At 18.7% G+C, this 14,494-nt stretch overlaps 3 protein-coding genes across 3 annotated transcripts; 2 read left to right on the top strand and 1 right to left on the bottom strand.

Annotated features, from left to right (window-relative positions):
• Positions 1-56: 56 nt before the first annotated feature.
• Positions 57-3,660, top strand: PADL01_0214900 (conserved Plasmodium protein, unknown function; the record flags this gene model as incomplete). The annotated part of the gene is given in 2 exon segments (XM_028682492.1): positions 57-1,148; positions 1,165-3,660. 2 exon segments carry the CDS (start codon positions 57-59, stop codon positions 3,658-3,660), a joined length of 3,588 nt encoding a protein of 1,195 aa, XP_028536389.1.
• A 313-nt stretch (positions 3,661-3,973) lies between these two features.
• Positions 3,974-9,739, bottom strand: PADL01_0214800 (DEAD/DEAH box helicase, putative; the record flags this gene model as incomplete). Its single annotated transcript, XM_028682481.1, has 1 exon — positions 3,974-9,739. One exon carries the CDS (start codon positions 9,737-9,739, stop codon positions 3,974-3,976), a length of 5,766 nt encoding a protein of 1,921 aa, XP_028536388.1.
• Positions 9,740-11,479: 1,740 nt separating this feature from the next.
• PADL01_0214700 (palmitoyltransferase, putative) lies at positions 11,480-13,352 on the top strand (the record flags this gene model as incomplete). The annotated part of the gene is made up of 10 exons (XM_028682470.1): positions 11,480-11,539; positions 11,642-11,700; positions 11,870-11,979; positions 12,127-12,261; positions 12,368-12,429; positions 12,529-12,621; positions 12,730-12,765; positions 12,927-13,014; positions 13,122-13,212; positions 13,316-13,352. 10 exons carry the CDS (start codon positions 11,480-11,482, stop codon positions 13,350-13,352), a joined length of 771 nt encoding a protein of 256 aa, XP_028536387.1.
• Between the last annotated feature and the right edge of the window lie 1,142 nt (positions 13,353-14,494).

Below are 14,494 nucleotides of genomic sequence, written 5' to 3'. Positions count from 1 at the left end.
TTTTTTGGGATGCTCCTGACACCATTTTATAAACAAAGCAGGCTTCTAATTTTTATATGGACATACAAAAAAAAATTAAAAAATGCATAAATTTAAAAAGAAAATTAAAGAAACCCAAAGGATGTCCTACCAATATTAAGGATATCAGCACAAAGAGTAATGTAAAGAATTTTGAAAGTAATAGATTTTTTTTTAATATATTTGATAAAAAAATAAAGAGATATATATTTAATAATTTAATGATTCATAGTAAAACAAATTATTCTGATATAGAAAATAAATCATGTGTAGAATATGATAAGATAAAAAATATTCCATATATATGTAATAATATAAAATATGATATACATAAATATAATAATAAACATATATATACTAACAATTCTAATAGTGTAATAATAAAAGAAAATAATATGGATCTTTCTTCATTTTTAAAAAATATTATTTTTAATATGAATTATTTATTATATCTGTTTAATAAAAATAATCACATTTATTTTGATTTACATCTCTTATTTAAAAATGATATATTATTACAAAGAAATATAAATATGTCCTATAAAAATAATATATATAATATGTATAATATGTATAATATGTCTAGTGTATTGAATTATAAAAATGACATATTTAATAATACTCAGAATTTATATAATATTTATGATTTGTTTGCTTTGTTTATATTTTATGTTCATATAAAGAGATTTTATTTTGATTTTTTTTTATTAATTCTTAAAAGGATTAATAATATAGAAAGAACAAATGAACATCATAATGTATGTCATATGAACAATATATATCATATGAATAATATATATCATATGAACAATATATGTGATGACACCAATTCATATAATCAACATATTTATCATATATCTCCATATAAACATCATTATAACACCAACAATGTGAATCATCAATATTTGATAAAATTTTTAAACGCTTGTATAAAATTAAAAAACATTATCTCCAATATTATAAATATAAATAAAACAAAAAAAGAAAAAAAAATTACAAACCATCATAATAATATCAGAACATATCGTATTAATTATTTTCGCTTTATTAAAAATGCCATATTTACAAAATATAAAATTATAAATAGGAAGGAAGAAAAAAAAAAAAAAAAAAAAAAAAAAAAAACAAATATATATTAAGGCATACATCCATAATGGTGTCTATAAAAATATTTATAAGGACATGTTGTGGAACAACATAAAGAAAAATAATAATAATAATAATTATAATATAAATGAATTATTTAATAATAATATAATAAAGAAAAAATATTTTCATTTTTTTTTTTTTAAAAAACAAAAATACAAAATTATGACTTATCATAAATTTAAAAAGAGAAAAGATCTCAACACATTAATAATGTGTGATAAATATATAAATAAATCTATCCAATTATTTTTACATAATTTTCAAGACACATCCATTTTTATAAAGTATATGAAAATAGTCAAAAAGGCAAACATTATTAATTATTCATATGATGATCATATTTTTATTAATTCAATTAGAAATTTTTTAAAAAAAAAAAGAAGTTATTTCACAGCACAGGATTTGATATTTATATGCAAATGGCAAACACATATGAATAATATGAATAATATGAATAATATGAATAATATCAATAATATAAATAATATCAATCATATCAATAATATCAATAATATCAATAATATAAATAATATCAATAGTGCGTATATTAAAACAAACAGTGTAGACCATCATAATATCATATCATCCATCTCACTCATAAAAGATGATATATTTCAAAATATTGAGGATTACAATTTTCATCACATAAAAGATATTATCTATATATGTTCAAAAAATAAATTGTATGAATATAAATTATTCGATAAAATAATAAACTATATAATAAACAATATAAACAATATAAGTTCTAAACATTTAGTCAGAATTATTATTCTTATGTATAATAAATTAAATTATAAAAATGAACTCAAAAAAATGTTATTCATTTTATTAAATAATTATAGACCATCCTTAAAAAAAACAAATAAAAGAAATCATATATCAATAAATAATATATATTTAGAAAATATTAATAAAAAATATGTAAAAAAAAATTTATATATATATAATATATATAAAAAAAATAATGTTGATAGTATGAACAAACATGATGTTATCATAACATCTAATCAAAACAATATTCTTTTTAGATCCTTTCAACATGTAAAGGTACATAAATTATTGTTATTTATTAATATCTTAATAAAAAGTAATATATATATAAATTATGAATGGTCCTTTTATTTTTTATCATTAATAAAACAAAAATATGTTTTTATAAAAAAAAAAGGTTTCTATGTATTATGTTATATATTATTTCATATACAAAATAATAATAATAATATATATAAATCATTTGAAGATTTTTTTAATCCTTATAATATATATAAAAAATTTACTTTGTCTCAAATTTTAAGTACATCAAATATATTTTCTTTAATATATGTGGCCTTTCTATATTATAACACTTATAATATAAATCATTTTATAAAAATATTTTTTACAGTCATACAAAAATTTTATGATACTTGTATGACAACACAAACAAAGAGGAAGAAAAATAATTATCAACACATATCATGTGATGAATATATAAACAAGAATTATAATTCAGAATATTATATACAAGATGATGACAACAATATATTATTTAATAATTCTTATAATGATCCAGACGATAAGAACCATTTTATTGATGACAATATATTTATACATGATTTAAAAATTTATGAAAGAAATATTAATAATAAATATCAAAAAAAAAAAGATAAAAAAAAAAAACATGCATTCAAAAATAAAATCAATTTAATAGATATACAATTAGTATGTAATAATATCAAAGAAAATTTTTCATTAGATCCATATGCTAATAATATAAAAAAATATGAAACTACTTCTAAAGTTCTTCCAAATTTAATGTATATAAATAATTTACAAGAATTACAAAATAAACATAAAGATTATAAATTACAATATATATTAAATAATTCTATTATATACACACATATGAAAAATAATACAATTATAAATGAAGAAAAAAATAATAATCATATTAACAATCATTATTATAATTATCAAGAAAAAGAAATAAACAAATCATATACAGATAACAAATTTGAAACTATCAATAATTATAATATATATATAGATGATCTTTTTAATCGTATTCATAAATCACGTTTAATACTTATACTTATATATCATTTTTTATTTATTATCAATTCTAATAACATCCATAATAAAAACAACAACAATAACAAAAGAGAGCATAATAATAGTATTATTATGCAAACAAAAAATGATATGAATAAAAATTTTGTAAATATAAAAAAACATTCTCTTTTATATAAAATAAAAAATAAACAACTTCTCTTATTGTATCAAACATATATGTTATGTATCTCTTATATAAACATCTCTTTAAAAACTATGAAAAATATGAACAATAATAAGAACACCCAATCCTCAAAAATGCACAAAAAAATATTCTCACATATATCAGAGCTAATACAAAATAAAGATAAATACGATATTATAAATGAATATATACACTATCCTTATGAGATAGACATATATATAAAAAGGATTATAACCCCCCAAAAAAATAAATAAATATATATATATATATATATTTATTTATAATAGTATTTTTTTGTAATATTTTATTAATATATCAATACATATGATACACCTTTTTGTGCGTGTGTGTGTGTTTATGGTTTCATTTAATATTTTTATCCCTTAATATACAAAGTCCAAAAAAAAAAAAAAAAAAAAAAAAAAAAAAAAAAATTAAACAACCTATATATACGTGAAATTTTAAAAAATGTATATATAAAATTATATGATGTGAAAATTATTTGTAAAACTTTCATAATAATTTTTTTTGTTTTTATTTTTTTTGTGTATTTATTTTTTTTTTTATTTACTGTGAACTTTTTCTTCTTTTAACTTTTTTCTTATTTTCATCATTCATTTGACATTCTTGTATATTTTGGTCCATACTGTTATTTTTTTTTTTCTCCTTTGTTAAGACATTTCCTTTTTTTAAACACACAGAAATATTTTTGTCATTTCTCTTTCTTATACTTGTTTCCATATATGTTGATGAAGTGTCACTTCTTCTTTTAGAACTTCTCATATTATAAGTACTTTTTTTTGTACTATGAATATTTTCGCTTGTTAGATTTTTACTTATCTGTAAATCGTTTATATTTAATGGTGATGTATTTTTTGTTCTCTCAATATTTTCTTCTTTTATCTCTTCTTTATTTTTTACTTCTTCTATTGTTGTTATATCATTATTATGTTCATTGTCAGATTTCATTATATCTCTTTTATAGCTACTTAAATCTTTTTCCACACTTGATAATAATTTAGGTGGTGAGGAATCAATTAATTTGAGAAATTGTTTTTCTGTTAATTTCTCTTCTTGCATTAAATTAATATTTATTACTTTTCTTGATCTCTTAAGATTTATTTTATCTGGAGAATCATTTCTATCATCATAAAATAAATAAGCTGGTAATTCATCTTTATTTATTAATTTATTGCTTTTAATTAATATTTTTTCTATATCGTTTTGATTTTCTTCTTTTAAAATAAAACCATAATAATCTTCTTCATCTTTTACTTCCATTTTGTCATTTATATATTGATCATGAGTATCTGAATATTCCTTTGTATCATCATTCTCACTTGAAAGATATATAGTTTTCTTTTTTTTATCATCCACACTTAAATTATTCATATTATCATTTATATTATCATTCATATTATCATTTATATTATCATTTATATTATCATTTATATTATCATTTATATTATCATTCATATTATCATTCATATTATCATTTATATTATCATTTATATTATCATTCATATTATCATTTATATTATCATCCTTTTGACATTCCATTTTTAATCTTTTACTATTTTTATTTTGTATTATATTATCCACGTCACACTCTACATTTTGTTTTATTTTTTCATCGTCACATTGAAAATCATCATTATCATGTTTTCTTTTAAATGTCAATCGATCATTTGATAAGTTTACACATTTTGTATTATCATTATAATATTCATCCAATATTCTTCCTTTAGCTCCTTTGTTTATATTACTTCCACTTTTTATCTCATCATCATCATTATTATTATTATTATTATTATTATTATTCAATATTTCCTTTTTTTTTTCCTTTTTCTTTTCCTTTTGATCTTCCTCATCCTCTTCTGCCTCCTCGTCCTTTTTCTCCTTTTTTATAATTGAACTCAAATATGTTTCATTTTCTTCCTTCTCATCTTCACTCATATAAGTAAATTGACCACTGTCTACATTTTCTACATTCAAAGAATTTAATAATGAAAAATATTGCTCCCCAAAATAATGTTTATCAAATTCAAGGAAATATTCTAATTCTTCTTCATTCCTCTTCATATAATAATTTAATAACAATGGATTGGTAGGATGTATTGTCATATCATTCTTTTGATTTCTTTGAATAATATCCTTCAATTTATTCTGCCTATCCTCATCATTATATATTTTATTAAACAAACCTGCCTGAATTACCTTATCATTTATACTCAGTTTGTGCTGAGCCTTTTTAAAAACCAACTCTTCGACCCCCGATAGTGTAATAAAACGAAATACCTTTACCACATTTTTCTGACCTATTCTGTGACACCTACACATGGCTTGAATATCTTGATGAGGATTAAAATCGCTGTCAAATATTATTACTGTGTCAGCCGTCTGTAAATTTAAACCCAAACTTCCTGATCTTGTGGATAGAATAAATATCATTGCATCTTCGTTTCCGCCATTCAGGTTTTTTTCGTCCATAATTTGGAAATCATTAATTTCTTCCTTTTTGAGATTGGACATGTTGACATTTTGGCTACTTGGCGTGATCATGTTTTTACTACTTGACATGTTCATATTTTTACTACTTGACATGTTGACATTTTGGCTACTTGGCGTGATCATATTTTTATTACTTGACATGTTCATATTTTTACTACTTGACATGTTGACATTTTGGCTACTTGGCGTGATCATGTTTTTACTACTTGACGTTATCATGTGTTTACTACTTGACATGTTCATATTTTTACTACTTGACATGTTCATATTTTTACTACTTGACATGTTCATATTTTTACTACTTGACGTGATCATATTTTTACCTGTTGACATTTCAGAATTATCCTGTTTTGTTGCATCCTTCTCATATTCCATATTATTATTAAACTGGTCGATAATTTTTTTTCTCTGTTGGAGTCCAATATTTCCATCGAGTCTATGATATTTATATCCCCTAAATTCAAGGTAGTCACATAGAATGTTCATAAGTTTTGTCATTTGTGAGAATATGAGAACTTTATGTTTGAATTTCAAAAGTTTGGGTAGCATACGATCAAGTACTTCAAATTTGCCACTACATTTGATGATATTTTCATCAATGTTATAATCATATAAGAATAAGTATGGATGATTAACAATTTTTCTTAATTGCATGACAATATTTTGAAAAATTTTTGTTGTTATAGAACCATTATGATTAACTTGTTTGAAACCTTTGGTTTGTATTTGTTTATATAAAATTTTTTGATATAGAGATAATTCAATATGTATATTATATTCATATTTTTTGGGTAATGATTTTAAAACATCTTTTTTAACTCTTCTTAACATAAAAGGTAAGAGAACACTATGTAGTCTATTTATTATTAAAAGTTGTTCTTCTTCTGTTATATTTTCATAAATATCTTTTTCATTATGTAATGATTTGACAAACCAATTTTCAAAATTTATACATGAAGAAAATATTTTTGGTAAAAGAAAATTAAGAAGTGACCATAATTCGGATAAATTATTTTGTAATGGAGTTCCAGTTAATAATATACGATATTTACTTTTAAATTCGGATAAGAATATATGAAAACGTGATTTATTATTTTTCATTCGATGTCCTTCATCAACAACTATATAATTCCATGATATTTTCATTAAAAATGATTTCTCTTTTATAATAAAATCAAATGTAGTAATACATATATCAAATGATTCTTCTAATAATTTTTTTGCTAGATGTTTTCTTTCTAATTTATTTCCTCTATATGTTATAACTTTTAATGATGGACACCATCTATTAAATTCACTAATCCAATTTGGAAGTGTAGATAAAGGTACTATAATTAAATTTTTTACATTAATATTATTTTTATATTCTTTCAAATATGCAAATAAACTAATTGTTTGTATAGTTTTACCTAAACCCATTTCATCAGCTAAAATACCATGTAAATTATTATTATATAAAGAAACTAGCCATTCTAAACCTTCCAATTGATATTTCATTAATTCTCCACCTATAAGAATTGATGGCTGTTTTACTTTTTCTTTAATAACATGAGATATGTTATAATAATTTTCTCTAGCATTTTTATAATTACATATTGTTGTATTCTTTTCATTATTTTCATGTATTATTTTCTCATTTAAGTTTTTATTATTATATCCATTTGTTTCTTGTAAATGTGTTCTCAAACTATGAACACTTGGAAGTATATTATCATTATCTTTCTCATTATGACTTTTATTACATATTCTATTTTCATCATTTTTAGTATCTATAAAATCATGCACATTTTGTTCTGATGATTCTTTTTTTTGATATAAAACACATTTAGACATATTATTTAAAAATTGATCCGTTACATCTAACAATTCTTGTAAACGTTTATTTTTAGCTGTTTTAATTAACTTCATATAAGCTTCCATATCATTATCTTTTAATAATTTCATTCTTTCTCTTTCTTCTTTTTCTAAAATTATTTTACGTTTCTGATCTATAGCTTTCATTTGATTATAACATAAATTTGCTAATATTTTACAATTCCGTTTTTTTTCTTCATATAATAAACTCATGTAATTATTATGTTTGGTTAATTCTTTCCAATGGGTTATTAATATATATTGTTTCAAACTGGATATCTTGTTATGAATTTTTGATTTGTTATAAATTTGTTTGATATATTCTTGTAATTCCTTTTTTGCAACATGTTCAATTTTTTTTATATCATCATTAAAATGTATGGATACTTCATTATTCTTAAAAATATGCTTAGATTTGGATGTTGATTTTTTTTTTTTATGTTTCACATTATTGTGATGTTCTCCACACATATTAATATTATCATTATTATTTTTTTCATTATTATGATATAATATCTTTGTGTTTATTTTTTTTTTTTTTTTATCCATTTCTGGAGATGTTGATTCATTGATTATATTTTGATCCATAATTTTGCCCCATTCATTTAATATATTCATATTATCTATGTTATCTATATTATCTTTAGTATTCATATTTTCCATATTATTATAATAATTCATATTTCTTATATTGTCATTACTTTCATATAACTGACCAAGCTTTGTATATACACGATATTTATTTGTGTTGGATTTATAAGCATATATATTATTTACTTCTCCGTTTTGATAAGATAAATTGTTCATATTTTTTATTGGCAATTTCATTGGATGTGTTTCATTAATAATATGGAATCCAAACATGGAATTTAATATATCAGATCTTAATTTACTTTGATTTAATTCAATTTTCTTTACATTTTCTTCATTTGACAAGAATTCTTTTATTCTATCTTTATATTCATTTGATTTTTTTAAATTATTATCTTTCCATTTTATATCAGATAAATTATAATTTACTAGTTCAAGGAAATTAACATTAAAATTATCTAATATATCATATTTTTTCAATTTATTATTTATATATGCAAAATATACATTTTTAGCTTTTTCCAAACTTTTTAATGTAGACATTTCTCTTTTATCATAATGTATGGATGATAAAAGTTCTTCATCTGATGTATCTTCATCACAATCAGAAGAACAAGAAAATAAAAAGCTACTATTATCATCACAGCTAGATGATGATGAAGAGTTTCCACATTTTAGAGAATTAACAGATTTGCAAGATGTTTCAGAGTATCCTGATGATATATCTTGTAAGGTTAATTCAACTATATTTTTATTATCATCCAGTATATTTTTATTATCCTCCAATATATTTTTATTATCCTCCAATATATTTTTATTATCCTCCATTATATTTTTATTTGATAAATCTTTTTTATCTTTTAAATTATTTGTACATTTTATTATTGTATCTTTGTTATGCATATTACTTTGATATAACTCATTTTTCCTGACTTCATCCATATTTTCTTTTATTTGTTCCTCCTTTTTATTTTTATTTTTATTTATATTTATATTTTTATTTTCTTTATCTTTTTTTTTTTTTCTTTTCAAATATTCCAAATGTCTTAAATATTTCAGTTTCAATGTAAGATCAATAAAGACATTTTTCATATGAGGTTTTTCTTTTAAAAAATTTTTAAAATGTAATTCACATATTATATCAATATGTTTATTAATATAGTCATTTAATTCTTGAGACATAAATATTTCATTATCTAATCTTATTTTTAAATGTTCACTTAGATATAAGAAATCTTCTTCATTCATATTTTTTATGTATTCTTTTATTATGTCATTCTTTCTTTCTTTGTCTCCTTCTATCATATCCTTTGATTTGTATTCTTTCGAAATACTCTCTTTATTATTCTTTATACTTTTGTTATCACTGTCTATCATATTTTAATAAAATAATAACGGTTGTATAATAATAGGTGCGAAAAGTAAATATATTATATTATTTAATATTTTACTATTTTTTTTTTTTTTTTAAAAAGGATATGTTATTTCCTATATTTGTAGCAAGGCTTGAAAATTTTTTATATTTTTATAAATAAGGTACTTAATAATATATATACGTGCACAAATACATCATATATAATAAAAAACGAAAGTATTGTTATGATTATTTTATAAAATACGTTGACCTTTTTATTAAATTGTTAAAAAAAAAAAAAAAATAAATAAAGGGAAATTATTGAAACACACACGCACACACGTATTTCATAAACATATAATAAAAATAAATAAATAAATATATATATATATATATATATTATATATATTATATATATATTTAATTATTCTTATATAAATAGTTATTTTTATTTATAATTTTTTATTTTCATGTTAATTTAAAGCCATATCTTATGATTTAACATAACGTAGGAATATTAATTTTATGATGACTATATATATTTTTCATCTTAAGAAAAAAATAATATAAATTACAACAAATATTTTATTTTGTTATTTTATATATAGACTAATAAAATTAAACAAAAACACTTAATTTTTTTAAGGTATCATATTTATAATTATTTTTAAACATAAAAAAAAAAAAAAAAAAAAAAAAAAAAGATATACATAATAATAAAAGAAATAATGAACGAACGTCCAATTGAAAATTTAAAAATGGACACACACAAAAAATAATAATAAATAAATAAAATACATATAAATGACCTATACCAATAATTATATATATATATATATATATATATATATATATAATATAATGTTTTTTTATTTTTTCATATATCTTATTTATACATATTTTTTAATTTTATTTAAAATTCTTTTCTACATATATCCACATAATTTTTATTAACAATAGGAAGTTATAAAATATAATATATTCAAATTAATATTTGATCATATGTATGTGTATTTTTTTTTTTTTTTTTTTTTTTTTCCATATAGAAAAGTGTATATAACAAAAGATTATTTATTATGTGTATATTACAATGATTTATTTAAAAAAAAAAAAAAAAAAAAAAAAAAAAAGATCAATATTTTAAAAAGATGATTAAGAGAAAAAAAAAATATATATAATGTGACCTTGTCCTATATATATATATATATATATATATATATATATATATATATATATAATATATGTGAAGAAAATAAGTTCATATGTGAAATGCTACATAAATATGTGTATTAATAAATGTACATTTTATTTGTACATATAAATCATGCATATATATATATATATATATATATGAATGGAACAACCTCATAAATATTTGTACTCTTTAAATTTTAAGTATTTTATTTCTAAAAAAAAAAGAATCTAATTTTTTTCTTTTATATATCGGTTAAATTTCTTTTCACTTCTATCATGTAAACTTTAATATAATTTAAAAAAAAAAAAAAAAAAAAAAGGAAAAAAGAGCAAAAATGAAAAAATAAAACAACAAAACAATATAAAATTATATTTTATTTCTTTTAGTCAAATTTAAAATAACAAAATAAAAAACATGTTTTATAAAATATTTTGTCAAGAAATATAAATCATTTTATGTATATAAAGACATTTGACAATCTTTTATGGCTTACATATTTTATTAATATCATATATGTATATATTATATATATATATATAATAAACTAATAAGTTTCTTGGAAAATATGATGAAGAAAACTTCGAAAAAATCGTTTTTAAAGTTATATAAATCCTTTTATATTTTAATAGTATATTTTAATATATAAAAATTAAATAAAATAAACATAACAAAAAAAAAAAAAAAAAAGAAATGTTCTCATAATATATAATTTTAACATTATATTTAACAGGCATATATTATAATTGTTCAATGCATATATTTATGTAACAAGTTTATATCAACCTTTCAGTAAATATAATCAATAGAAAACACAAAAAACATACATGTGGATATAACAAATACATACATACATATATAAATATATATATATATATATATATATTTCCTTTGCAATATATTATTTATTTGTTTTATTCTATTTTTTTTTTAATTTTTATTATTTTTTTTATAACAATAGGATAAAAATTAGAATAATATCTTTTTTATCTTTTTGGTTTACTATATGTATGATAATTTGGTGTCACATTAAATGTCTTTACACAAATCCCGGATTTTTAAATGAAACATGTTAGTAAAATTGTGTATTCTATATATTGACTAGCTTTTTTAATGTTTTCATATATACATATATATATATTTTTTTTTTTTTTTTAACTAGCTATTTTAATATGTACATATCTATATATTTTTTTTTTTTTTTTTCTTTATGGCTAGTTCATATTGTTTCAGATAATATAACAGAATATGACAATAACGTAAAAATGTGTGAAAAATGTAACCTTTTGAAAATAAAAAGATCTCATCACTGTTCTGTTTGTGATAAGTGTATTATGAAAATGGACCACCACTGTAAGTTTATATATCACAAAAAAATAAATAAATAAAGGAACATATATATGTATATATGTTTGTATTTTTCATTTATAATTTTAATTATTTTATGTCTATATTGCAGGCTATTGGATAAATAGTTGCGTAGGTTTATATAACCAGAAATATTTTATACTTTTAAATTTTGTAAGAACAAAAGCAAAATATAAGACAAATATAATAAAACATTTAGGAGGTATATATATATATATATATATATTGTTATTTTTATGTATTATTTTTTAGTATATTCTATTGCTATGTTTTAATATAGCTTTTATTCTCCTATATAAAATTATAACATGTTTTAAAATGAAAAATAGGGCTCAAAAAGAAATGGTAATATGTGAAAAAAAGTATTTCATTTATATATATGAACATTAATTTATGTATATTATATCTGTATATGTATATACATATATATATATATATTTTTTTTTTTTTCAGTGTATAATAACAAGATTGGATATATATCTTATAGTAGTAATATACTTATTTATAAAAAAATATAATATAATAAAATATAAACTTCTTGCAAGTTTTTTATGCATATTCATTTAAAGCATTTTAATAATGACATTTATAGTTATTTTATAATTAACATATTATTATAAATATATTTCTTTTTTTTTTTTTTTTGGAAGATAAATATGATATGTTCCTTATTATTTGGAATGTTCTCTATGATTATGCTCGTTGACCAATATTGTGCAATAAAAACAAACACAACAGGTAAAATATATATATATCATTACATTTATATGAATATATATTTATATATATTTTTTATTTTATACCATTACTTATCTAAACACTACCTTTTTTGTATGTCAATATAGGTATAGAAGTTTTAAAAAATATAAAAGGAGAAGAAAAACCTTTTCAAGAGTCATTAATCGAAGTATTTGGACAACCATTTTCTTATTTATGGTATAAAAAAAAAATATATATATATTTACATAAGACTTATATTATTCATTATGTTATTTATTTTATTCATTTATTTTTTTTTATGGGTATATCTTTCCTTCAGGTTTTTACCAGTAAATAAAAAACTAAAGAAAGAATGATTTAATAAATGATATTTTTATTCGTAATTAATACGAATGAGATGTTATTATTAAAAAAATAAATAATGGAACTGCTATTATTTTATTTTATTTCATTTTATTTTATTTTTATACGCACATTTTTTAATAAGCACAATTTATTAGTTTTATTAGTAGTCATTCATATCACATATATATATATATTTATTTATTTGTTTGCTAAATGATTATTTTATTTTATTTTACTTTATTTTTTTTTTTTTTTTTTTTTTTTTTTTTTTTTTTTTTTTTGTCTTTACAATATTATTTGTTTTTACTTATAATTATTATAATTTTCAATAATATTTTCATTTCTATTTTATTTTATTTTAATTTTTTTATGTTGTGTTTGTCTCAAAAGATACACATCACTTTAGTTCCCATTCTTATATTATTATTTCATTTTATTCTTTTTTTTGTTTTTCTCTAATTATTTTATTTGTATATTTTCACTTATCATTCATCCTTTTTATATATTTTTGATTATTTTATTTTTACTTTTTCTCGTCATAAAGAACTTTAATATATTTTTTTTAAATTAAAACATTTTGAAATATACCTTAACAAAAAAATAGAAAGAAATAAAGAATAAAAAGAAAAAAACAACAAAAAAACGAACGACCAAACAAAAAAAAAAAAAAAAAAAAAAAAAAAAATTTTAATAAATATAAAAAAATGAGCAAGTTTATGTAAATGAAAATTTTGAAACTTCAAACATACAAGGAAAAAATATTTTCTTAATAGATAGAAGATCATATGTTATTTTGATTCCTATTATTATATAAATACACATTTAAGGGATAAAAAAATATTTATTATATTATAATAATACTATACATATATATATATATATATATTATATATAATATGTGTGATTTAAAATAAAGATAACACCTAATTTTTATAAAATTCTTAAGGTAAAAAATAAGAACATTAAGAAAATTTATATATATAATATATATGAGTATTATTATTATATATATGTTTTTTTAATATTACAAAATTTTTAACTTAATTTTTTTTTTTTTTATTCTTATATAATATTATATATATATATGTATATATGACCATAGTTTCTTTTATTTTTTATTTTTTATCTTTTTTTTTTTTTTTTTTTTTTTTTC

Source organism: Plasmodium sp. gorilla clade G2 (assembly GCF_900097015.1).
Source record: "Plasmodium sp. gorilla clade G2 genome assembly, chromosome: 2".
In the NCBI taxonomy this organism is placed as follows: domain Eukaryota; phylum Apicomplexa; class Aconoidasida; order Haemosporida; family Plasmodiidae; genus Plasmodium; species Plasmodium adleri (nom. inval.).
This window is presented reverse-complemented; position numbering and strand designations above follow the sequence as displayed.